The 27,130-nt window shown below is 41.4% G+C and overlaps 2 protein-coding genes across 6 annotated transcripts in view; both read left to right on the top strand.

Moving 5' to 3' along the window:
• Positions 1-371: 371 nt before the first annotated feature.
• EXOC1L (exocyst complex component 1 like) lies at positions 372-6,964 on the top strand. The gene is made up of 3 exons (XM_075709786.1): positions 372-492; positions 4,719-4,849; positions 6,701-6,964. Exons 1-3 carry the CDS (start codon positions 372-374, stop codon positions 6,962-6,964), a joined length of 516 nt encoding a protein of 171 aa, XP_075565901.1.
• A 7,550-nt stretch (positions 6,965-14,514) lies between these two features.
• EXOC1 (exocyst complex component 1) overlaps positions 14,515-27,130 on the top strand; it is a 32,332-nt gene continuing 19,716 nt past the window's right edge. For 2 of the 5 annotated variants that reach the window (XR_012831027.1, XM_075709929.1), the window contains exons 1-8: positions 19,016-19,200; positions 20,019-20,149; positions 22,049-22,208; positions 23,866-24,053; positions 24,994-25,221; positions 25,468-25,600; positions 25,793-25,902; positions 26,448-26,501. Coding sequence is in view for 4 of the 5 variants with exons in the window: in XM_075709929.1 (XP_075566044.1) it covers positions 19,077-19,200; positions 20,019-20,149; positions 22,049-22,208; positions 23,866-24,053; positions 24,994-25,221; positions 25,468-25,600; positions 25,793-25,902; positions 26,448-26,501 (1,128 nt within the window). In the remaining variant the exon portion in view is untranslated. Of the gene's footprint in view, positions 14,544-19,015; positions 19,201-20,018; positions 20,150-22,048; positions 22,209-23,865; positions 24,054-24,993; positions 25,222-25,467; positions 25,601-25,792; positions 25,903-26,447; positions 26,502-27,130 lie in introns of those variants that run through there. The other 3 variants (XM_009486391.2, XM_009486390.2, XM_075709928.1) reach the window with 2 other exon arrangements.

Below are 27,130 nucleotides of genomic sequence, written 5' to 3'. Positions count from 1 at the left end.
TCTCCGCCCCGCCACGGCCACCGGGACCTCGCCCGGGCCCCCCGCGGCCCCGGCCCCGGCCCCGGCCGACGGGAGCGTCCCGCCGGGGCACGGCGGAGGGCGGGCACGCGTGGGGCGGGGAGATCGGCGGGCCGGCCCCTCCCGGCCGGAGCCTAAACGGCGGCCGGCCCCGGCGGCGCAGGGTGCTGGCCAGGGGGGGAGCGGGACCCCGGCGGGGGCCGCTGCTGGCGATGCCTCCCCCGCCCCCCGGGGCCCGGCCCGGCCGGGGCGCGGCCTCCGCCGCGGTGCCCCACGGGCGGCCGGCGCGGGGCGGCGGCTGCGGGGCGCGGGGGGCCGGTGCCCGGCGCTGAGCAGCTCGGCGGGGAGGAGCGATGTCCTCGCTGGTGAAGGAGGACCTGGCGAAGAGGCTGTTCGGCCCCCGGCGGCAGCGGCTGCACGAGTTCATCGAGGTGGAGGGCGCGGGCGGCGGGCGCTGCTACCTGTGCGCCGCAGGTACCGGGGCAGGCGCCGGGCCGGGCCGCGCCGCGCCGCGGCAGAGCGGGTGTGCGAGGGGGGCCGGGGGGCCGGGGTGGCGGGGCCGGGCGCGGGTGGGTGCGTGGGGACGCGAGGGGACGCGAGGGAGCGGGGCCGGCGGCGGGGCGGCAGCGGGGAGCGCCTCGGCGCGGGGCGGCGGCAGCCCCGGTGTTCTTGGTAGTGTAGGTTAATCACAGAATCACAGAATCGTTTAGGTTGGAAAAGACCTTTGAGATCATCCAGTCCAACCATTGACCTACACTACCAAGTCCACACTAAACCAGTCAAGGGTAGACTAGACTAAACCATGTCCCCAAGTGCCACGTCTACCCGTTTTTTGAACACCTCCAGGGATGGGGACTCCACCACCTCTCTGGGCAGCCTGTTCCAATGCTTGACTACCCTCTCCGTGAAGAAATTTTTCCTAATTTCCAACCTAAGCCTCCCCTGGCACAGCTTAAGCCCATTTCCTCTCGTCCTATCGCTAACTACTTGGGAGAAGAGATCAACACCCACCTCACTACAACCTCCTTTCAGGTAGTTGTAGAGAGCGATAAGGTCTCCCCTCAGCCTCCTCTTCTCCAGGCTAAACAACCCCAGTGCCCTCAGCCGCTCCTCATAAGGCCTGTGCTCCAGACCCTTCACCAGCCTTGTTGCCCTTCTCTGAACACGCTCCAGCACCTCAATGTCTTTCTTGTATTGAGGGGCCCAAAACTGGACACCGTATTCCAGGTGGACTGCGTGATCTTAAAGGTCTTTTCTAACCGAAACGGTTCTGTGATGCTAACTGCTGAAAGTGTTCGGGACGTGGCAGAGCTGCGAGTGCCTCACCTGCCTTCAAAAGAGCAGCACATTACTGGGGTGCTAATTAGGGCTTCCGTAAGAAAGCATAACAACACATTAACGTGGCAGGAAACATTCGTAATTTTTAGAGCTTCTGCATTATCCCTTGTCTTGGTCTGATGTCCTACATATTGTCCCAATTACTTTGGGAGCAATAAGCTAGACTTGTGGTTTAAATAAATGCACGTTTGAGTTAGTAATTAGCAGGAACTGTGAGTAAAACAAGATTGCTGTGAGTGATAAACTTAATTATCTGGCTACTTACTAAATTTGATTTCAAGTGTATCTATTTCATAACGGTTTTAGAACAAGATGTCAAAAAATCTTGCTTGGATTTTTTTTGTGTGTGTGGTTTTTGTTGGGTTTTGTTTTTGGTTTTGTTTTTTTCAATTTCACAACACTGAAAGATACTCCAAAAGATAAATGCTCTCATCCATAAGTAGTTAGACTGAAGTGAATGCTTCTTCCAGTCTGTTTCCTCTTTGGGTTCAAAATGCATAGAACAGGTAGAAATAATCCATGTACTTGAGACACAGATTGGGTTATCATGCAATATGGGGTGATGTCAACCATATTCTGTGATCGTTATCTTTCTAAACATCTGAAGTCTTTAGAATATTTAAGTTGTTTCACAGATTACCGGAAATACTGAGCAAGATATGTTCCCTGCGCTCATGTAATTTTAGTAGAACAGGCTTTGTATTTTACAGCTGCAAAAACAGTATTCCTGAATGTCACAGAGCTTCTAAATGTACAGAAACACCAACCTGATTAATAGTTTATAAAACTATCTGGTAGAAGTATGTTTAGTTGCATGTGGTAGATCTGTTCACTGTTATGAAACATCCAAAGAGGAGAAATAATGTTATGCACCTTTAAAATCTTCACTAAAAATTGCTTTTTAAGGTAGAGGAGAACAAGTCATTAAAGAAAGCCTCTAATCAGATTATCTGATTGGAAGTCTCTTTCTCTACGTAAAGGAAAATTTATGTAGAGTATTAAGAGTGTGATCTCTCCAGTATCCATACTAAACTCTCTTAATATATTCAGGCATAGTCAAGTAAGTGGTGAGTGGAAATCTGATTCTGAAAGACGGGTTGCATCCAGCTGCCAGCAGCTACTGTAATCTGCTGTGATTCTGTAGGAGCAAAACCCATTATCTAAAATCTTACCCCTGCAATGCAACCTCAGTATGTTCCTGTTGATTTCAAATTACCGTAACAAAAAAAAAAAGAAAATCAGTCAAACAATAGGCAAAACTTCAGAAGTCTGTGCCTTTTGAAATCTCTATTACGACAAAATCTTGGTGTGGATAACTGAACAACCTTATTTTTGTGCCATATGCCCAACATTATTTCCCTTCCTTTTCACAATAGCAAGTTCCCGTTCTTGTGTGAAGGCAATAGTATCCTTTCACTAAATGGTTTATAAACCCTGGAAGAACATAAAGCTGAAATGCAGCCACATTCAGGGATTTTCACAACCCAGTATTGGTATGCCTGAGAAGAACAGTAGGGATAATATATTATCCAACAGAGACTCTGAAAAAGGTGTTCAGTCCATGGAAGACCTTAAGAAATAGTTTGTGCTCTATGAAGGCATTGCCATAGCTGTGCCCTCCCCAGGAAAAGCTTTTAGAGTTTAATACAATGACATGGTAGATCTGGGCTCGTGTTCTATATAAAAAAAAAAATTTTCTTCAACTCTGTTAACTGAGTGCAAGAACAAGCAATATATAAAATGCAGGAGAAGTAAAGAATTTTTTTTTTTTTTTTTAAGTTGAAAATAGTCCACCCAAGTTTCACCACTGGGCAGGTTATGCTCCTGGTTTCGTTATTCTGAACATGTCTGTGCTCTGTCCTTATGTCATATGATTTCTGCTCCTGCATGAGGGGTAGAGAAGTGGCAGTCTGTGGGACCTGGGGGCTGCTAGGACATCCCCTTGTATTTCTGACAGGACTGGGGGCTTTTGGGGTTGGGCTTGTTTCCTTTTGTTTTAACTCTGAGGGAGACAACATATTCCCTCACAAGCAAGCAAATCAAACAAAATGGGAGAAACTGGAAGTAAGAGGAGAACTTTCTAAGATTAGCCTACTAGATTTGCTTGCAAATGAAAACCATTGCAACTTCTCCACAGAAGGTAACACAGTGGTGGTCCTTTGGTCAAAAATCGTTGCGCAATTATGACTGATAGGACTGGAAAAAAAAAGCGACAGTGGTTTGTATTTCCCGGGCAGGGAAGCTATAGGCTGAGAGAGATTATAATCAATTTATACATTTTCCACTGTGTTGTGGTTTGGGTTTTTTTTTTTTTTTTTACTGGAAAGAAGTCATAACTCCAACATATATCCTTTGTTTGTCTTTATTAAATAACCATTTTCTTATAAACAGGTGAGAAGTGAGAGACGTTTTTACAGGAACAAGATTAAATTAGTCAAGTTTCAAAATGGGTTTTCAAAAATTCAGGCAGTATTTAGAAATAAAAGAATTTTGCTCCTGCATCTGTAGCCTCGTGCTATGATGTCAAAATTCTCCTGCCAGATGTAGGTGACATCTTGTCCTTACCTTAGGCAACCGGATGGCTTGGGGAAGTGGCCTGCCCTGCAGCCTTCGTGCTGGATGTGCAGGATATTGTTCAGGCTCCGGTGCTTCTCACATTCATTATTGTGTGTTACAGAAATCCAATCTCCTACGCGGCACTCAGTGTAATCAATTAATAATGGTAGTTATTGCAAAGATTGTCTTTGTGCTCTTTTAACTCTCATTTCCTGCCTAAGTCAGAAAATAGTAATTTCTACAAAGATAGCACTGGGCAACTTGAAGCTTTAAGAAATATTTTTGATATTATTTTTAAGTGGCCTACTTACACATTTTATAGGGAAATAAGAGTTTTGCTTTAAAGAAGTAATGGCTTCATAAGAGAACTTCATCCACAGAATAGAAAAGTATAGCACAAGTCATGTAAATACAGAGCCTTGGTAGCGGTTTTGCAATTTGCTGACTCCAGCACCCTGAAAGATTCCCCCTTGAAGTAAGCAGGATAAGTGGATTATCCATACAGATCCAGTGCCTGAATTAGGCTTTCACTGCACTGCTAGTGAATTCAGATGAAAAGCATTTGCACAGACAAGATTCTCTTTTCACAGGATGGGTAAGGTAAATCCTAGATCTACTAAAAGCTGACAGATTTCATAGACTGAGAACATGGTGCTATTCCTACTACCTGGGCAAAATAAATTAAGTCCTGTACAGCCCTATACATCATTTAAGATATTATCTAAAATGTAGTTTGATTAAGTGTTTTATTATTGGAACTTTTGGGAAGTATTTGCTTGCATATCTAAACTATTTTTTTCTTGCAGTGACTAAAAATGAAGAAGTAGAAATATGTATGGTTAAACACTTGCGAGGGGACCGAGACGAGAAATATGAAATAGTTGAAAAATGGTTTTTGAAAGATCTGGAGATGATTGATGGAAAAGAAGCAGATACTGTAAGTGTTATGTATTATTAAATACATATATTACAATTTTCTTGTGTTGCAATTTGGGATACAGGTATAAAAAAAATGCAATTAAAATGTATTATCTGAAAAAGAAAGTTATGTAAAACACAAAATAAATTAAACCTCCAAGAGATTTTTGTTTTATTGCATGTGAGGGATTCCATATCACATTTGCACTGCTGGGGGTGGCAGGGAGGAGGAAGAAGGTATTTTCTTGTTTGTCGTAATCTTCATCTCTCCGGTTGAGATCTGAGGGACAAGCTGGCTGTTCTCTAATTTGTTCATCATAACTGGGAATAAAAATTCTCCCGGTGTAAACTGGACTTAATCCCACAGATTTTAATGCATATTTGAAAACAAAATTTTGTTAAATATTTTTATGGAGACTGTGACCCCGTCATTTGAATGTATGAACCTGTTCTCTGTGTGACAAAGTCCATGTGTAAAATATCATGCAAGTGCATTGTTTGGTGTACCGGCTCACGAAATTGTGCCTCTTTCATATAGTTTAATCTCATATTACTTGGATCAATTAAATATTTGTGTGTGTAAACATGAAACAGCTTTGGCTAGATCTGGCTGACTTACTGCTAAAAAAGTCCTAATCTCTCAGATACAACTTCAGAGGGGTAAAGTGAGGCTGCAGTAGTACAATACAGAATGATACCAAAAGTAGGATTAAATCCTATTTTACAAAAGCTAGAGGAATATGCTGAGGAGAATATCTTACTGCATGTATGAGAAGTCATTTTAACAGTCATCCATGCATAATAAATGTAGTCCAGGAAAATTTGACTTTTTTACCTTTGAAAGTGCTTTCAAGTGAACATAAAATAGAATTCAGATTACATTATCCTAGTGAAAGAGAAATCAAGAGCCCACAAGAAAGGTTTCAGAGCCTTGCTCCAGGAAAATGACAAACCGTGGTTGTTCTTCTGTCATGTGCACATCGCCCTCAAGTCTAAAACTAGGAGCCTGGGAGATGGAGGAGGTGAGCTCATGTTCAGAGTATCCCTGCACCCTGCGAGCTCTTTGCAGTTTAGGCCAGAGGATCAAAAAAAGCCAAAACTAATAACACTTTACATCCCCTCTCCAAGTTATCTTGCTTCTGGAGATGTTCCTGTCCCTTCCCCAGCCAAGGCAGCCAGAGAATTTCCTTATCGCTTGCCTGCATGAATTTACTTTAGCTTTTTTCTGAAGTGCTGTGCTGAAATATCCTTCAGAAATGATTCAGCCTTCCACAACTGGGATGATCAAAATCTGTCTCCATTTTTGGTTAAAGAAAAGCCTAAATGAACTTCAAACTCATAATTATAGGGTGATTAACACTGCTATAAATATTCTTAATAGTTATTCATATCTATAGAATTTAACAGAATTTAGCTGCTGCTGGGATTAATTGTGCCAAAGAGCCAGAAAGCACAGAGAATTACAATTTAGGCAGGAAGGGCAATCAATATTCTTCTTCTGACAGGCATATATACTTATAGTCCAAGGCAAGTGCTTTTCATATAGTGTGTTTTAGGCAACATGACAAAATGGTTCATTTCAAAACAAGATTGTATAATCCCAATAAAGTGCAGCGTATCGCTTGAGCAAACTCTGAAAGTTTTACTCAGGCAAAACTCCCAATGGCAAAGAATAACAGCTAATTAGAAACAGCTACTTTGTAAAGTTTTAGAAGATTCTTTAGTATGAATAGCAGAAATACACGCAAACTCCTTTAGAGTCCATCAAACTGAGAAAAAGCCCTGAAGGTAGCTGGGCAGAAAACAACAGATTGGTGTTCTAACATCTGTAATGCACATAATAATTTAATTCTCTCTCTGTTTTTTTTAGGATAATCCATATTTTGACATGCACTTCCACAAAGTCTACAGTCTGGAAGCATACAGTTGTGCATCTAAATATACCTTTGCTCGAACGCTAAACAAACTGAATGAAATGTACCTTAAGAAGGACTTGAAGATTGTGAACTTTGATGACACCTACCTAAATGATGATTCAATCTGGTCGTCCAACAATAGGGATTGCTTAGTACTTATGAGGATATGCTTCTATGCTTCCAACCTTCTATGCCTCTCCCTGTGTCCTTTGTCCTAAAGATGCATTTTCTAACATTCAGGTGACTGGTTGACTTTCATTAACCAGCATTTCATAAAACATCTGATCAAAAAGATAGTAAGTGATATGCAGTATCTGCTTTTTAATTTTACATAGAAGTAAAAAATGGAACATACTTTTTACATAAACAATAGACTTCATTTCTATATATTAGGAGGGCCTCACTCTGGCAAATACTTCCAAATATATGAGACTTTCAACATAGGACCAGTAATTCTCATGGTCAGTGGTGATTGCTTATGTATGTAGAACTCAGCATTTGCTCGTATGTTCATGGAGGTATAAATTATCTTTCATTAATAGCTGGAAGTATTTTTAAAGAATTAAGAGCATTAACAGTTAATTTTTATATCCTGGAAGTAGAAAAAAGAAGGCAACCAAATGAGTTCTGTACGAGAATGATGCACATTTCCATTTTAACTCCATTATAGAGATCACACCTACATCAATACAAGAATCAAACCCTCATGCTGATGAATCAGAGCTTTGCATTCAGGTACCATGGGACCAACTTTTCACCTATGCAGTTATAACTTTTTTTTCCCTCAGAACTCTAGTACTCCCTTTGGCCTTTCCATTATTTGTGGTACTTTGTTAGAAAAGGAATGTTCTTAAGCAGAATTGCTTTATTTATCAGACCTTCAGAACTTTTTTCTTTTATATCATTAACATCTTCTTTCTTGCACTTTATGTATATGAACAGGCTCAGTTAGGGCACTTTATGTATATGAACAGGCTCAGTTAGGGAACAGAAATCGTTTGTTTATGTCTCTTCTCTACCTCTGGACCAAGAGTTAACAGAATACTACGTAAACAGCAGTTATTGGCTACTACAATTACTTTGTAGGCAAGTGATAGACTTTTCAAAATTCATAGAATTATGAGAATCATTTTCACCAGTTTCTAGCTATGTGTTAGCATATCCAGTGCACTACTTACATGTGTATTAGTACTTAAAGTTACATTTAACATGGGGTGGAGTCTACTGGTCTACTGGTGGAAGATCTCACCCACAACAAAAAATAACGGCTGGACTTGTGACAGTATTATATTATAGTAGAAACAGAGGATGAATTAAAGCTGTATTGAGCAAGAGCTGAAGAGGAACAATGTTGACAATAAGAAGCACAGTGATATTGCCAGTGTCAGTCAACTCTAAGCTAGTTGGCTGCTCTTCCCGTAGTCAATAAAGAAATGCCAACCCAACAGGTCATTCAGAGAAGCTTCTGGTCAGAAAGTCCTGCAGGAGGAAATTTGCTTTCTCTTTTGGCAGCCAAGAGAGTACAGGGAGACTAGCTGTGGACTAAACCAGCTATGTACCTAAAGCTGACTGATGTACATAGGTCCTAGGAAATCACGAGCTGGTTATTGTCCCCTCTCAGTGCCTGCCATCTGTACAATGGAGTAGTTGTGCCCAGGTACTGTGACTTGTACTTCACTGTTGTCTTTCACATGAACTCGCACCTTTGAAAACATTTGTGTAAATGTACTTTGGATTCAAAATTGAAATAGCTTCAAATAAGTGAGAATATATTTGAAAAACTGTATAAAATGTACAGCTTTCTACTTTACTTTTTAAATGTTATCCTATTGCTTGTATATAGGAAAGGCCATGCCTTTGATTAGCTAATCTTCAGAAGCTATATATTCTAGGCATATGTTGTAAATTACATTCATTCTAACCCAAATCTTAGTAATTATGTATATCTTGACAGTTGTGAAGGCAGTTTGTGTGGGTAACACAAATCTTCTGGAATTTGGAAGGACTTAAGTCTTACATTTGCCACCAAGTACTGTTAGAGAGAAGGACTGTATTTATAGTAATTGTTTATGAAATGCAGTTCTTTTCAGAATGTCTTTGAGATAATGCAGTGCAAGTACGTATGTTGTAACATTTGATCCATAGCTACAAGAAGCATTTGCCCAACATCCAGGTTCCACAAAGCCATCTTCAATAGCGAGTATAATTCAGACCACTGTTACCTATGATACATTGTCTTGTTTGGACTGTGTATCAATTGTAGAGGTCACAATGTTTTCTGTAATGTTTATAAATTCTTTGCTTAATGGGCACAAGGAAATATTTTCTGGGTGGAAAAGCTCCCATCATTCATCTTGTAATTGTAATAAAAACATAGACCCTCTAATTCTTTTCAAATAAAGTACAGGTATAGTGAATTCTTGACCAGTAATTATCTGTGTCATGTTAGAAACTGATAAGCTAAAAATTACTATAATGTTCAGCTATATTTAATGGTCTTGCATCAGTAGTTTATATCTTTCTATTCTTGTACTGTATAAACATTAAATTGGCTATATTAGAAGACAAATAAGCCTGCATTTTATGTGGGATAATATGCAATTAAAATCTGTTTGGCATTTCTTCCATCTGGTAACATAATACTTCAGACATTCTTCACTAAGCAGTCAGACTAAACAAAAGGAAAGGAGAAAAAGGGACATTGTCCATGTAAATTATTTTGGTTATTATCTAAAGGAAAAATACTTTAAAAGATCTTTGTGGATCTAATCTAGGGCCTCCTTACATTCACACAGTTCTTTATAAGATGTCAAATACCAAGACACTGTGTAATTGCTAGACTGACCTGGTCGCACTATGGAAAGTCTTTGTCCTGAGGTGGCGGGGGCTGTCACTTTGCAGTTAGTATAGCACAGCTGCAGCACAGGAAATAGAGAATATGCTAAATTATAAATGGAAATGACCTGACAGGGTAAATAGCCCATCTTTCAATTAATGCAGAATTGTTTCCTACATCACATTTCCTGACATTGGATATACAGAATATAGTCTGAAATACAGTATCTGAGGATTCATCTGCTTCTCCTTGAAGACTTCTCAAAAATTGAATAGGAAGAAACTTACAGGAGTAAAGAATTATCACAAATGCATTTGTAGCATTCTTATAAAAGGTTTCAGCTAATGATGGAGTGAATTAATACTTGAGATTGTGGATATAATGTGGATTTTCCTCAGAAGACAGGAATTGTTATCAGCCACATCTGTTCCAGAGAAAAGAAAAAATATGGCAGCCTGAAAATGAATAGTGATAATGAGCAAACAGAACTTCACACTAATTTGTTTAAGAGGCAGAAAGAGAATAGAGGCTGTCATAAAAGACAGATGATGTTTTCTTTGTAAGTGTATTTTTTTAAAAAACTCTTTAACCAACATCAGAATTAAGAAAATGGGGGAACCTATGACAAAAGGATTTGAGAATATTTTATATGTAGCATTTATCAATACCATATTTGTCTTATTCTATACTTATAAAAATACATTGGTTTCCTGCAGTTCCATGCTATAAAAAGCATTTAACATCATCATTCAGATAAGATCCGTATCAACAGAAAATACACTGCTGAAATTGCACTGGAGTTCATGGATTTAAGATAATTTTCACCTTCTAAGACCCATGACCTTATATTTAAAACAGAAGGACTCTTTTCCTGTGTGCTTATCTTTCATGGATAACTAATCTTCTCCTGCATCTTAAATTAAGAAAATACAGATCAATGCAGAATTTTTAAAATAATTTTGGAAGTGAAACAGAGCAGGGAGCCTCTTCTGGACTGTGCCTTCTGTGTCATTTCTCATTCTTCTCCTTCGTGTTTTGGAGTCATACATACAGTAACCCACCTCTTCCCAACAAGAACCTATACTACTTTCCCTGTCATTTACCTATTCCCCAATACTTTCAGCATATAAATCTACCTTCTTCCAGTAAAGCAGGGGATTGTATTACAAAATTTGTCATATGTAATTTAAAAATATTATGTCATGAGTTAAAGACAGCATTGGAAGATAAAAGGCCCTTTCTAAAGAACATCGGTGTGAAGCTGAAATAGGAGGGAAGAGAATGGCACTGTGCATCCTGGAAGATGACCTCATGTCAGTTTTAACACATATAACTACATTTTAGCATTAACAAACTACGTCTGGGGTTTTTTTTTTTGCCCTTTAGCAGAATTAACAGCTAAAAACAGGAAACTAGAAGGGTTTTGACTAAAAACAACACCACCTTTATGAAACCTTGTCCAACCTTTTATGGCTGCCTTGTCCAGTCTTTATAGATCTAGCCAGAGACAGTTACATTTTGTGGCTGAATTGAGAAATTACCAAACTGTAACTTCTCTTTTAACCTTGGCCCTCATGAATGATATATTACAGAAGTATACAGCATGTTGTTTTGTAAGTCAGAAAATAGAAGTACGTTCAGCAAGACTCTATTGGTCAGTAATGTTTAATGCTTTCAGTTAAGTGGAAAAATGATACAGGAATGATGAAATCACAGTTTTACATGTTAAAAGTCTATATTTTGGCGATTTGTAACAATCACTTGGAAAAGATGTTTTCTGTTGTTCTTTATTGGTCATGGCCTAGCTAAGACATTTTATCAGCCATACCCTAAAGGCATACTGATGTATTAATGTGAATAAATCGTACAGTTCAAGTAATCTGTAATGATTTCAGCCTTTCCTCAACTCTGCATGCAAGCATTGAAGAAATACTATATTAGTTTATATTAATAATGCTAAAAATGAGTTAAGTGTATCGATCACATGGAGAACATCCGACACAGCAAAGTTTGAACTGGAAGGTAGTTCCAGTTCTCACTCAATTCAGCAGTGGCCAGATTTTGACATCATTTCTCATGGTTAGATGACAAATCCTAAACTTCACTATCACTAGTCACAGAGTAACTGCTCCCTCTGAATTATCACTGGTATCCAAGACTGTTGTTTTCTAAGGGTGCTTCTGCTTAGGGGTAAAGCCAAAATCCAAATGCTTTTCACAGAAGTTATCTTAATCCTGATGCTGTGGCCAAATTGAATTACAGCATGCGGTCGGAGATGGACTTCTTTGTCATTTGAAATTCTAAGATACTGTCACAATTTAATGTATTGTATGCATCTTTCAACCCCCGGTATACCTGCATTTCTTTCTTGAATACACTTGTCTCCTAAAAGACATAAAACTTCTTAATAACTCTGCCATGAGGTCGGTTGAGAACACAGACATCAGATGCAAGCTGACGTGACATCGGTTTTGCTTTTGCTGCGACCCATATTATTTCTCCCACAGTATTTTGCTATTCTGTTATGAACTGTTTGATGGCAAGAGTTCTCTCATCGCACTGGCTGTATTGGGTTTGCATGGCAGGGTTTTGGTAGCAGGGGGCTACAGGGAGGGCTTCTGTGAGAAGCTGCTAGAAGCTTCCCCTGTGTCCGATACAGCCAATGCCAGCCGCCTCCAAGATGGACCCGCTGCTGGCCAAGGCCGAGCCCATCAGCGACAGTGGTAGCAGCTCTGTGATAACATACTTGAGAAGGATAAAAAAACCCCAAACACCAGGACACAAGCTGCAGCTGGATTGAGGCATGAGAATATGTGAGAGGAACAACCCTGCAGACACCAAGGTCAGTGAAGAAGCAGGGGGAGGAGGTGCTCCAGGCACCAGAGCAGAGATTCCCCTGCGGCCCCTGGTGAAGACCATGGTGAGGCAGGCTGTGCCCCTGCAGCCCATGGAGGCCCACGGGGGAGCAGATATCCACCTGCAGCCTGGGGAGGACCCCATGCTGGAGCAGGTGGATGTGCCCAAAGGAGGCTGTGACCCCGTGGGAAACCCATGCTGGAGCAGGCTCCTGGCAGGACTTGTGGACCCGTGAAGAGAGGAGCCCACGCTGGAGCAGGTTTGCTGGCAGGACTTGTGACCCCATGGGAGGACCCACGCTGCAGCAGTCTGCTCCTGAAAGACTGCATCCCATGGGAAGGACCCATGCTGGAGCAGTTTGTGAAGAACTGTAGCCCGTGGGAAGGACCCACGTTGGAGAAGTTCATGGAAGACTGTCTCCCATGGGAGGGACCCCACACTGGAGCAGGGGAAGAGTGTGAGGAGTCCTCCCCCTGGGGAGGAAGGAACGGCAGAGACAATGTGTGATGAACTGACCGCAACCCCCATTCCCTGTCCCCCTGTGCTGCTTGGGGAGAGGAGGTAGAAAAAACAATCAGGAGTCAAGTTGACCCCAGGAAGAAGGGAGGGGTGGGGAGGTGTTTTGAGATTTAGTTTTATTTCTCATTACCCTACTCAGTTTTGATTGGCAATAAATTAAACTGATTTTCGCCAAGTCGAGTCTGTTTTGCCCATGACGGTAACTGCTGAGTGATCTCCCTGTTTTTATCTCGACCTAGGAGTTTTCGTTGTATTTTCTCTCCCCTGTCCAGTTGAGAAAGGGAGTGACAGAGCAGCTTTGGTGGGCACTTGGCATCCAGCCAGGGTCAACCCATCACACCGGCACATAAAACAGCTCTCGCAGGTTGTAACACAGAAAGATTGTATTTGCATTCTTTTTCTTGCTGCTTTATGCCTTGTAATTACACGGCAGGGTTTTACCTAACAGTTCACAGCTACTGGAGGGAGTGCTTTCCCACCAGTTCTTTAGAGCTTGGCGAGGTTTTCCAGGCCCTTCTCTTTTTTTCCCGTTTTTCCTCCCCCCCTACCTGAATCAACCCACCTCCGAGTCGGCCAGGAGCCGCCTCAGGAAGGCGCACCTGGACACGGTGGAAAGAAGCGGGACCACCCCGCACCCCGGCATCGCCAGGCGACCCCCGGGGTCCCTTCGCCAGCAGAGAAGCTCGGGGGCCTCAGGGGCCGCTACCAATTGTGTCACCGGCCGGCGAGGCCCGCCTCAGAGCGGGCCCGGCCCTTCACAGAAGGCCACCCCACGGCTACCGTTCCAGCCTAGCAACACCGCCTAGGCTTTTAGTGCCCGGGCCGGCTCGGCACTGCTTTTAGGGCCACAGCCAAAGCCTGCCCTGAAGAAGGAGCGGCAACGGCACCCTTCCCGCCGGCGGCCTGCGCCCCTCCGTCTGCACGGCCCGGCCCGGCTCGGCCCGGCCCGGCTCGGCCCCGCCCCTGCCCGCGCTCCTATTGGCTCCGTCCACCCCTCCCTCGCTTCCCCGCCCCGCCCCTACCCGCGCTCCTATTGGCTCCGTCCACCGCTCCCTCGCATCCTCCGCCCCGCCCCGCCCCTGCCCGCGCTCCTATTGGCTCCGTCCACCCCTCCCTCGCATCCTCCGCCCCGCCCCTACCCGCGCTCCTATTGGCTCCGTCCACCGCTCCCTCGCATCCTCCGCCCCGCCCCGCCCCTGCCCGCGCTCCTATTGGCTCCGTCCACCGCTCCCTCGCTTCCCCGCCCCGCCCCTGCCCGCGCTCCTATTGGCTCCGTCCACCGCTCCCTCGCTTCCCCCGCCCCGCCCCGCCCCTGCCCGCGCTCCTATTGGCTCCGTCCACCCCTCCCTCGCTTCCCCCGCCCCGCCCCGCGGGCCGGCGGGCGTTACGGTCCTCGCAGACGTTACGCCCACCTCCTCCAGCAGGGGGCGCTGCGCGGGCCGCCCAGCCTGCCGCCTGGCTGCCGGCGTCACGTGAGCGGAAGCGGCCGTTGTGGGCAGCGCGCAGCGGCGGGGGGTTGCGGTCGGAGCCGCCGCGGCTGGAGGCGGAGGCGGCCCCGTCCCGTCCCGGTTGGCCCTGGCTTCGCGGTGAGAGGGAGGCAGCCCCGGCATCCTCCGTCCCTTCCCCCGCCCCGGGTGTGGGGGCCTGCCGCTCTTTCCTCCGCGGAGCGGTCGCCCCCGGTCGCCCCCGGGGAGGCTTGGCCGTGTCTGGGCTGGCGGGCTCGGGGCGGAGCCGTGGCGGCAGCGGGGCCCCGCGGCTGCGGCTGCGGCTGCCTCCCGCCGGCGGTTGCGCGGCGGGGGTCGGCTCCGGGGCGGTGCCTGCAGGAGTGGCAGGTGGGAGGCGGGGAAGCTGGTGCCGGCCGGGCCCTTGGCAGGCCGCCGCTGCTCTCAGCAACGCTTCCGAGTTTTCCTGTTAAATGATTGACCCTTTGGTTGATGGATTGCCGGGGATGTCACAGTTAGGCTACGCTCTCGTGTTGTGTTTTTACCTGACAGGGTGCGGGAATGGCACGTTTTCCTGTTCCCGCACCGGGAGAGGCTAAGCAGCGCTCACTAAGTAGCCGTACCGAATTGCTCTGTTGAATCTTTCCCATGTATTTCCTGGACCGGCTATGCCTGTCAGGTGGTATCTTTGATAGATTTAATGTAGCCGAGGCTTTGTTGGTAACATTACTGGGGGGAAAAAAAAAAAAAAAAAGCAATGTGTAAAGGGATTTATTAGAGACTGGCATGGTCTCAGCTCTCTTGAAGCTTTCTGAGGAAGCAGCTTTATCTCCAGCTCCTTGTGCTTAATTCTGTGTTCTGTCGGGACAGCAGGAGTCATGTGTGAAGAACTCAGTGATGTACTTGGTCCTGGCATGTTGTGAAGGTTTTGGTGGCTGTGACTAAGGGGGCTGCGTTTGTAACAGAAGGTGGACTATATGTCAGAGCAAGTCTTTGGTCTCGGGGTTAGCATGTTCTCTTTTATGGGAAAGGTGTATTCTGGACAACTCGTGTTAGCAGTGAAATGGGAGAGTTAGCGAGCTGCAGCAGTCTGAATGTGACTTGGAGCAGAAAGTAAAATCCTAAATTGGGAAGGGAAGGAAAGGGGATATTTCTGAAATGCAGCAGGTTGTTGGCACTTTGTGTGTTCATCTTGCGCACCTGTTGAACAGTAACAGGATGCAATTTGGGAAACAAAAGCTGGGCTCAGCATTTGAGGAGAGGGGAGGAATTCTAGATTCTGGATTTCTAGAATCTGGTGGGGACTAGGCTGTGCTTTGCTAGGGAACCAAGCGATTATACTGAAGTCTGTCTTGGAAGTCTTTTTCAGAATTTTGTGACTTCCTTGGGATTTTATTCCTGTTTGGTGCATGGTTAATTTAATGTTGGTCTTATTTTGCCTCTGCAAATCCTTTATCATAAATGAACATGCTAGAGGTACAAATGCTTTCCTCTGAGCACGTTGCATACTCACTTGAAGACATTGCCAAACAAAAACAGAACTCTTGGTGAATGTTTTTAAACAAAACAGTTGTTAACGCATCCCACAAATCTGAAGATCTTTCTTTCCTTGCAGCCCCTTCTGCTCAGCCTTTATTTTCTCCCAGTGCTGGCTGCTGTTACTGCAGAGGTGAATCACTTGAAGGGGGAACCCTGTGAACGGATCTCCTCCCCCCCCAATGTCTCTCTACCTCCTTTTCTGCCCCTCTACCTCCCTAAATCACCTGAAAACTCTATTCTTAATGAGGAGACAACCCCATGCAGCGCTACAGGCTTGGGGAAGAGTGGCTGGGAAGCTGCCTGGCTGAAAAGGACCTGGGGGTGTTGGTTGACAGCTGGCTGAACATGAGCCCGCAGTTGCCCAGGTGGCCAAGAAGGCCAACAGCATCCTGGCTTGTATCAGGAATAGTGTGGCCAGCAGGAGCAGGGAGGTGATTGTTCCCCTGTACTCGGCGCTGGTGAGGCCGCACCTGGAATACTGTGTCCAGTTTTGGGCCCCTCCATACGAGAAAGACATTGAGGTGCTGGAGCGTGTTCAGAAAAGGGCAACAAAGCTGGTGAAGGGTCTGGAGCACAGGCCTTATGAGGAGCGGCTGAGGGAACTGGGGTTGTTTAGTCTGGAGAAGAGGAGGCTGAGGGGAGACCTTCTCGCTCTCTACAGCTACCTGAAAGGAGGTTGTAGCGAGGTGGGTGTTGGTCTCTTCTCCCAAGTAGCTAGCGATAGGACAAGAGGAAATGGGCTTAAGCTGTGCCAGGGGAGGTTTAGACTGGAAATTTGGAAAAATTTCTTTACGGAAAGGGTGTTCAAGCATTGGAACAGGCTGCCCAGAGAGGTGGTGGAGTCCCCATCCCTGGAAGTGTTCAAAAAACGGGTAGATGTGGCACTTTGGGACATGGTTTAGTCTAGTCTAGCCTTGATTGGCTCTAGAGTAGACTTGGTAGTGTAGGTTAATGGTTGGACTGGATGATCTTAAAGGTCTTTTCCAACGTAAACGATTCTGTGATTCTATGAGAAAAACTAGAAAGCAAACTTCTGGGATTTGTTAGGAAAGTACTTTTGCTGTTAATGGCAGATGCACCTCATTCATGTAACCTAATGGTCTGATCTGGTATGCAGCTGCATCATTGACATTAAACTATATCTGCCACTGTACCTGAAGGTGCAAAGGGCAGTCTGTGATGTCCTTGTACAATCTCCTGTGTTTGCTGTTACAGGCTATGAGAATGAATAAGTAATGTCTGTTTACTATCTTTCAGCAGAAGTCTGTCTTTTTTAGCATTTGGTTAGAGTACAGGGTTCAAGGTCAGCACTTTATTCCTGGAAGAAATGTCTTTCTTACTAAGCATACATACTTACTTCTCTTTCTCTTTCTGAAATATCCTGTTACTCCCTTGCTAGATAAGAAACTTCATAATTAAAAAAAAGTGTTCCGTTTCTGAGCTCCAGTCCATGCAACTAAGAAAAGGCAGCAAACTAGTCAAACCTAATGGACTTGTCTTTGCAAAATTGTGTTGTGACCTTTTTGGATCTAGACAGCCTTGAAGTCGAACCTTCTACCAGCTACAGATACATTTCTTTATTCTGCATTACTGTAACCGTTGCCAGACCCTCATTCGAGGATAAAGAGGAAGAAGAACAGCCTGTTACATTTAATAGTATGTGGTAGCTGGCAAGAGCAGTGAAACAGGTCTTTGCAAAACATGGAAACACAAAACAAAGAAACCCAGCGCTGTATTTCTGGAGGCTCAGAGATTTCTTGCCTTAGCTGTGTATCTGTCCCCATAGTTTGTGTCTTCCAGGAGCTGTTCTTTTATAAGGAAGCTTTAATGAAAGAGACTTCAATATCCAGAAGATAAATCTGACTTAAGAAAGAATTATTAAATTCTATTACATGGGCCCTCTGCAATGTCTTATGTTTTTATTAATTTAAAAAAAAAAAAAAGCCTGCTTGCTGGGTAAAGTTAAGTTATTACCATGTGAGTGGCACCATGTTTATAACAAGTTTCTAGTAACTCCCAGGAATTGGTAATGATGAATTTGACAACAGATAACCACCACAAATGTTCTTTACAGGGGTATCAAACCTGGGAAAACTCTAGTACAGGCTGGTGGGTTTTTTTTTTTTTTTTTTGGTTGGTTGGTCTGGGGTGTTTTTTGCCACTGAATAGTATGTGATATACTTACTCTGCTTTAAGAAAGCTGTTTGAGCAGGGTACTTGAGAATGCTTTCATAACATGGGATCAAGTACTAATTTAGAATTTCTCTTATGATACCAAAGGAGGAGGGAGCGAGGAAGTATGCAGGGACACTGATCTTGAATCAGAATGATTTTTCCCTCTACCAGAAGAGAATTAGGATGTGTATGTGGTACACCAAGACTCAAAAGTAATAATTTCTTAGACTTGAAATTGTGGCATCTGAGTAGTGGATTGAATGACTGCTATGGCATACCATGTCCAGAATACATTCCATAAATCTTCCTGTAAAGCTGGGAGCCAGAGACACTTTTTCTTCCTCTAAATGGAACATTATTTTCAATTTGGTCTGCCCAATGTATAACCTTGATTGGGTGAAAGAGTCCTGAAAATTAATTGAAGGCTTTAGGTATATTTGAAGGTTTCTGGACTTTAAGTTTCATTTAAGGTCATCACTGTGGTGCCTTTAGTTTCACATTCTCTACCCTGTCAAATTTTGTGGGGCTTTTTTGTTCACCTGTCTTCATGCAGATTCTTACTGGATCCACGGCATTCATACCCATTCTAAAATTCCACTGCTTAGTGAGGGAGTCTTTTTTTTTTCTTGATTCCCGTTTCAACTTTTGTTGTTAATGCCTCACATTCTACTTTACTATTAAGAAGCTTTTTGTTCTCCATTAAATTAGGCAGAAGGATCATCCTAGTGTTGATAAATTACAGTTATCTAACTGAAGTAAGATAGTAAGCTTTATCTTGGACTTTTTCCTAAAGTGGGCTGGTCTTCAACTTAAATCAGGGTTGTCTAGCTTATGATTCATTTAGCTGTAAAATTTAATTTCAAAATGCTGTAGTTGCTGTAAGTTAATGACTTGGGGTTTTTTTTGTGTGTTAAATGTGCCTGAAGGTATTATGTTGTCTTAAAAACTTTCAGCTGAGAGAAAATGACTGCAATCAAGCATGCTTTACAGAGGGATATTTTCACTCCCAATGATGAACGCTTGTTGAGCATTGTGAACGTGTGCAAAGCAGGCAAAAAGAAGAGAAACTGCTTTTTGTGTGCCACAGGTACATAATAATACTACACCGTATTTCATGTCTTCACCTTTGGTTTTTATTCATTTGCATTTGTCTTACAATATTTATTCTAGCCCCATACAAAACAGGTGCTTTCCATTTCTAATGGAGAAAATAAATTGTAGCTTATACTTCCATTATTGCTTTTATCAAAAAAGAAACAAACCCCTGTACTTTTATTCCTAGATCTCATTGTAATTTGGAATGAAAGAATCAAAATTATTTCTGTGGGACTGGTGGGCTTTTGAAGCAGGCTTTATATAGTGCTTAAACAGGGATTTAGTAGGCATTTAGGCTTATCAGCCTAAATAAAATGCAGTAAAGAGTACTGGTTGGAGTCCAAGGCAGAGGGCTCTAGAAAGGCACAGTAACTGAACTGAATTCTAATGTTCCTTTGAGTATATGTGTATTATATTATGTCTCTTCAAAAAATTAGGTGCTTTGGGTTGATCTGTCAATCACTTAGCTTGCTAGAATTTTTTGACTGAAGAATCTCAGAAAATGTTTTTATTCCGACTATAATGTCTGATTACCCCTGTGCTTTGTCAGTTATGTGGCCATGGTCTGAGGTCTGCTGTATCAAAGAAATATCTGTAAATTGGGTTCATTACTTCACAAGCTGTATAGACGTATATCTGGTTGACTGAGACTTAAACTGAGCTGTGGATATTGCGTATGAAAATGTTTCAAAGGGTCTCTTTTCATCAAATGAAATCTGCCCCACGGATAATTCATTTCAGAAGTTGAAATATAGCAGAAACAGATGTTAAAGTAACTTGTGCATTTTGAAATTACTCTTCATTTAACAGTGACAACGGAACGACCAGTGCAAGTAAATGTGGTGAAAGTGAAAAAATCTGACAAGGGAGATTTCTACAAAAGGCAGACTGCATGGGCACTTCGAGATCTCGCTGTTGTTGATGCCAAAGATGCTGCTAAAGTATGTGTAACTTTTTCATTTAGTGCTCTGCTCAGAACATCCTTTTGGTTCCAAGTTAGAGTTAACTTCCTTGATACTGGCTCCTTTGGAGCTTAGATTGATAACATGTTCATTAGGAATTGGGATGATACATTCCTGTGCTGCTTATGCCTGCATTTTCTTCCAGCCTTTTCAAAATATAACCCTGGTAAACTGAGTAAGAGCAGTCCAGATATGCTTGAATAGCAGTATTCTGAATATCTGCCCTGTTTATGGTAGTGATCTCTCTCAGTGACTGTAGAGTGCTTGTGCTAAGGACCAGTACTTTTTTGGTTGTCTCAAATCTTCTGTAAATTTTTACTCCAAGCTTAGTTTCCCCTTAAAAAAAATTACTACCATCTTACTGATGACATTGAGGTGCATGTAATGTTTTTTGCTAGGACACTTAAAACATTCTTAAGGAGCAGTATATAAGCTTTCATATCTGTTCTCCAAATGATGACATTGGCCATTTGTTGGAAAGCGTACAGTCCTGAGGTGGTGTTCCTTTCCATAGAACAACAAGAGCAACCTATTTTTGACCATTTAAATTCATCTGTTGTCATAAACTAAGATATACAAACAGGCAGAGGTGAAAATTCTTCATCCTGTGATGTCTAGTTTTATGTTCTGTTAACTGGTGATTTGGAAGAATAGTGCAGAAAACTATGAAGTTGAAAATTCTTTGATTTCCACCTCCCCAAGTATAGGTTAAATATGTTTTGTTACTTCAGTTATCCACATACTTGTTGGCTAGATTTTAAGTTTTCCTTGCTGAGTGATTTTGAAATTTTCTTTCAAAAAACAAACATTGAATGCCAAACTCTCTCATATTAAAAAAGTCAGAACTAAAGTTGATAGGTGCATCCTGTTTTGGTTTCCAAATGTGATCCTATGCAACTCTTTTGACACAGGCCTTTCCTGCACTACTCAAATTTATGTAATTATACTCTTCGTTTAGAAATGTATCGTAATTATATTTATCAACATAAGCTACAGAAAAAACTAGAACTGCTTTTATTGCCCTGTACAGGAAATACCATTTCCCATCATGTGTGGTTTCATATGCAGCCTGCTTCTGTAGATAGTAGTGACAATATAAGAAATAAGTAGCAGCAATGGTAGTTTTTACAAACTATGTATAAGTAAGAATTTAACATGTATCTGAGGCAATAACACTTTTCATCAGAAGGAGGCTGGGCCTTGGAATATGATCTTTAAAACAGACTATTACCAGTTACAGTCCATAGTGTGTTCATAAGTGGCTGTAGAAAGGAAAGTACTTTAACCAAATGTTACCAAAGCAATGTTCTCATCAGGCAATAAATCTAGTTGAAAACACTTCTGTAGTAGTTTTTTACCTTTAAAATATCAAATGGTCATTTCTGTTATGTTCAGTGCTATCAAATACTATCATATCTGTAAAATATATAAAGTGCTCATAATTTTTTTTCCCCTTGCCTGTTCCTCTAAGTCTCCTTGAATTGTGTTGTATATATGTTGTCAGTAATTCCAGCTACTGTTTGTAGTTTCAGAGGGCTAACACAAGGCATTAGTCATTCTGAGGACAGTGTTTCAGGGCAGACAGCACTGTCAAATGTTCTTGAAACTCTTACAGATCTCTGTATTATGTGTTATTGTAGCTTTATCTGGCTTGACAAAATACTGTCTTCATAGCATGGATTCTGGTTTTTCACTTCCAGTGTTTTAGCACCTTCATTAAGGTGCATCAGGGTGCCAGAGTTGGTGTATCAGCTTAAAGTTGGCATCTGTGTAATTTCATTTTTATCCTGTCATCTCAATAATTAAATGAGTGAACAATCTCTGCTGCTCAGAGAATCATTTGACTGTTGAGCCTGTAACACATCTCATCTTTTGCAGGAGAATCCTGAATTTGACTTGCATTTTGACAAAGTGTACAAATGGGTTGCAAGCAGCACAGTGGAAAAGAACACCTTCATTTCATGTATCTGGAAACTCAATCAGAGATATCTTAGAAAGAAAATTGACTTTATTAATGTTAGTTCACAGCTTTTGGAAGGTAAGTTTCTACAACTGTATGTTAAGTATAAAGTTTAATAGTTATTGATGTAAAACAGATACACTAAAAAAAAAAAATCCTGATCCTGACTTTTTCTCCTATTCAATTTTACTCTTTTATATTTTCTAAGTCTTCAGATAAACAAGGTGACTAGGTAACAGATTATCTGTTAGAAAACTGAGAACTGAGAGAAAATACTTCATTACTGAAGTGCTAAATTTTGATATGCTTATTGTATTTCTGACACATTCTGTTTCTTGAACAAAATAAAATCTACGTGCAAGATCTGATAGGTCTAAATGTGTAACAAATCTGCTTTTGTTCTGGTTTTCACTTCCCCTGAATTAGAAAAATGCTTTAAATTAAAATGACACTTCAGTAGCATGCTAAAGGTTATGTGAGATTTTATATGAGGTTTCTAGTTTATGAACTGTGAAGCATGTGTTAAATTCTGCTGGACTGTGTTACACTTTACGTGACTGACTGGTTGCTAAGATGGCTTTGTATCTTGTTCGCTCGTGCTGTATTAAATATTTTTACAGTCACGCTATCTTTTCATAGTTAAAAAATTTTAGTAGATTCTAGTGAGTAAGCATATCCCACGTTGAGTCTGTCAGAAGTGGTTAGCCTGTTGATATTAAATTGTGCGGAAGAAGTTGAATTAGAAATATAAAACAGGGAGGACAGCATTTCTGTATTTTGGTGTTGACTGAAATTTGTTTTTAACCAACCTCTAGCTTTTCAAGTTCATGCAATATTAAAACATTCAAACTTACTGCCACTTAAAAATAGACACACTGATCATGCTTTGTCTAGCTAACATTCTCTGCTTCCTTTCCTCTGCTTTTCCATACCTTTTAATTCTTCAGAACTGCCTAAAGTTGCAGAAGGTGCGTAACACCTTTTTCCTTTATTCTGCTTTGTAAGCAATTTTTCTGAAATAATACACTTTTCCTTTTTTTCCAAATAGTGCTTTGGATAGCTTATCAAGTTGCTAGAGATAAGAGATGATTCAAATGTCCTAAACACTTTCTGGCTGGACTGTGTTAATGTTCTGTAAATAGTTTGTCAGTGTTTGAATGGCTTGTTGAATTAAGTAAGCACTGCCATGAGAAATCATAGTTCAGGAAAACACTGGTATATAATTTTCACTTACCTCAGTACTGGTTTTCCTGCTGTGAAACTTACCTTGAGCATCAAGATATTTTTTATTTATTCAGTGATGTATTTCTTAATCAACTTTAGTATGTTTCCCTTATGTTCTGTCTACCAAGAGAAAAATCTAACTTCTGCTGATTTTCTGTTAACAACTGTAGCGTAATACTGTAATATATTCTGATGTTGATTACCAGTGTGAGAGGTGAATAAACAGACCATATGTCCCTTTGTACATGCAATAAAGTAAGGTGGCTATTTGTATTTTGCTTCTGTTGTATAATTTGGAAAACATCACTGTTGGGAACCAGTTCTGGAAATCTTAATGAAGCCCATGGAAGACTGAGACTTGAAAAAAGTGTACATAGGTAGCAGGTGCTTGTTATGACAGTCGTTGAATGGATTTGTTTACTTAAAGATAGTTGAACATACTTAAGTACTCTTAAAATGCTTGTGACTTTCTGCACTTAATAATATGTTTTATTTCCCTTCTCTATGTAAGAATCTGTTCCAAGTGGAGAGAATCAAAGTGTAGCGGGAGGTGATGAAGAGGCTGTGGATGAATACCAGGAGTTAAATGCAAGAGAGGAACAGGATATTGAAATAATGATGGAAGGGTGTGAATATGCTATTTCTAATGCTGAAGCCTTTGCAGAGAAGTTGTCGAGAGAGCTGCAAGTGCTAGATGGGGTAAGCATTTCTTCTGACGTACAGTATGTTAGCATGTGGAACTGTTTCCATTGATACTGACTACGTAGCATTCCTTGAAAAGGTAACTAACATGTTATGCTGCATATTTAAATATAAAAGTATATCTGCTCCTAAGTAGAGCTGCATCCTGTCTATTATCAGATTTTGAAGATCTTCGGCTTCACTCTTTACCTTCTGGGGTGAGTCGCAGGCTTTCAAATGAGAAGTTGAGAAGAAAAAATGCAAGCATTCTGCATATACCTTTCCTGAAGGCAGGGGTGCAGGGAGAGAGAAAATATATTTTCATGTCCATGGATGTGAACTCTTATGCCTAAAATACTACTCTCAGTGTAACTAGGAAACTGGCTTAGTCTAATAATGTTGTGGTATTCGGCTGTCTGTAACCGTACCAGATTGTTTGCTATTTTGCTTTTTAAACAACCCAACATTCTAGAGGTCACCTAGAAAACTTAAGGAGATGCAGGGGATACAGTCCTGAGGGAACAGTTAACAACCTCCTCAAATTGTCAAGTTGTATGTTTCTCTTAGATTTTGAAAATGGCTGTTATCATAGACATAGCTGATCTTGCAACAGAAAATATGACCTCATCACCTAAGCTGTTTTTCTGGAACTAAAAATGTTCCAGTATAGTAGGGATTGCTGTTTGGTTTTTATTTTTGTGCAGATCAATACTTCAATTCTAAGAAATTGAGAGAACTTCTGGGTTTATATCTTTTCTTTATGAAATAAAGAAGTGTCATAGACTGAGGGACTGCTGTGTTCAATAACGCTTTAAATGAGAAGTACTACAAGCTTATATTGGTTTTTTTGCTTTCATCAAGAGTTTTGGAAAGTGTTCATTTGACAGTAATAGAGACAAAAGGAGATTTTGAGATATAAAAATGTCTTTTAAATGCTGTGGCTTAATTATCTGTACAGGCAAATATCCAGTCAATTATGGCCTCGGAGAAACAGGTGAATATCTTGATGAAGTTGCTGGATGAAGCTCTAAAGGAAGTTGACCAAATTGAGCTAAAGCTGAGCAGTTATGAAGAAATGCTTCAGAGTGTGAAAGAGCAAATGGATCAAATTTCAGAAAGCAACCACCTAATCCATCTCAGCAACACAAATAATGTGAAACTACTGTCAGAGATAGAGTTCTTAGTGGTACGCATTTTTATTGTGTTTACTATGGTTGGTCACATCAGGTATAAAATTCTTTTAGGTTGCTACCCTCTTTAACAACCATATACGAGGTTCATTTAAAACAATGAGTTTATTTTTCTGTTTTATGATTGCACTAACTTCAGTAAGTTTCTATAATGGTGGAACTGTATTTATCATTCTTGGTTCAGCAGCATAGCAAACTAACCTGCTTCTGGCTTATGGACAGTACTATCCATTATTTTGTAGAATCACATGGATTTGGCTAAAGGTCATATAAAGGCCCTTCAGGAGGGAGATCTGACATCTTCTCGAGGCATTGAGGCCTGCACTAATGCAGCAGATGCCCTTCTACAGTGTATGAATGTAGCTCTTCGTCCAGGTAATGTTTTCGTTAACTACAGTCTAACATAAAAAACTTACTATATTAGTGCCTTCATTGTATGTGCCTTTCCAACTAGTCTCAGATTTTGTTTCTGTAGATTGCAAAAATTGTGACCTCTGGTCCTTTTGGTTCCCACATACAACACATTACTATATATTTTGTACTCCGTGAATTCCTTTTTGTCTTTAGGACATGATATGCTTCATGCAGTGAAACAGCAACAGCAGCGGTTTAGTGACCTGCGTGAGCAATTTGCACGGAGACTTGCCAGTCATTTGAACAGCGTATTTGTTCAGCAGGTATTATTTCTTACTATTCTATATGAAGTTTTCAGTCACGAACTTCTGAGCAGAAAAAAAGTCCACCTAAAATTGAACATGTTGTGTGATGTAATCAGTAAGTGAATGGGCTGCTAGAGGCACTTCAGGCAGAGAGATTACTAAGCATTACCAAACTGTAGTTGCCTAAAGAAGTCTCTTATGTTTAAAAGAAAAAAAACACCTCTCTTTAGCGGGTTTTCTATGTGAATTAAACACATTTTGTGACATATGAGGATTTATTTTAATTGTAAGACTTGATTAATTGAGGAGAAAAAGCATTGACTTTTTTGTTTAAGGGTGTCAGAGGCTGAGAACATTGGAGTTCTTGCTGTCTGAATTTCAAGGGCCATAAAAAAAACCCCAAAAAACCAAACCAACCATACAGAGCAAAATGTCTACATCTTGATTTTTGAGCCTTAACTTGAAATACTCAGAAATCACTGTCCTGAGACTTGTTCCCGAAAGGTTGGATGTCTTTTTTAGCATCAGTTTTTTAACTTCTGTATTTTTTTATCTTCAATTAGTTTACTCAGACCTTCCTTCAACTGTATAACAGGTCCTACTATCTTTCAGTTCCAGTGAGTACATTGGGTTTGATACAAGCTTTTCTAACTAATTTTTTTGAGCTTGACTTACCTAACTACCAGCTGCATCTTTGGCTTTATGAAAATAAATTTATCCTTACCAATTGCAGAGCATCAGACTTACACCCCTTCTCACTTCCATTATTTTTATAAGCCCTCAAGCTTTGTTTATCTGTGTATGAGATAACGTTCCTCTCCAGAAATTGCTAAGAGATAGATTGAGATGTATGGAGGAAGAATATTTTCAGGGAATTGTAATATGTGTACAACTGTACAGGTACTGCAATTGTGTGAAATTGTAATATTTGTAAATAAAAAATAATTCAGTTTTCATACATACTAGTGCAATCAAAGTTTTAGACGCTTTCCTTTATGTATTAGACTGTGTGCAGAAAATGGAAGAGAGTTATGTTGAATAATTGTATAGAAAATTACATTTTAGAGTACAAGCCTGGCTTTTTATGGCAAAGATAAGTGCTTCCTATGTTTTCTTCACTTTGCAGAAGAATTCCAGTTCTATAATGTTAAATTTTTTGCCTTTAGTTTCTGTTCTTAAGAAGGTATGTTTCTTCTGTTACTTTTCATATTTTGAAAAACTGAGCACAGACTATGTGTCCTGGCCT

This window comes from Pelecanus crispus, chromosome 4 (genome assembly GCF_030463565.1).
Source record: "Pelecanus crispus isolate bPelCri1 chromosome 4, bPelCri1.pri, whole genome shotgun sequence".
Taxonomy (NCBI): Eukaryota; Metazoa; Chordata; class Aves; order Pelecaniformes; family Pelecanidae; genus Pelecanus; species Pelecanus crispus.
Note: the sequence above shows the minus strand (reverse complement) of the source record. Positions and strands in the feature narration are given on the sequence as shown.

Bases quoted from the DNA above. Each gene is read 5' to 3' on its own strand.
- EXOC1L (XM_075709786.1), top strand. From the start codon at position 372: ATGTCCTCGCTGGTGAAGGAGGACCTGGCGAAGAGGCTGTTCGGCCCC. The intron at 493-4,718 runs GTACCGGGGCAG...TTTTTCTTGCAG, and splicing joins CTGCTACCTGTGCGCCGCAG to TGACTAAAAATGAAGAAGTA. The intron at 4,850-6,700 runs GTAAGTGTTATG...TGTTTTTTTTAG, and splicing joins ATGGAAAAGAAGCAGATACT to GATAATCCATATTTTGACAT.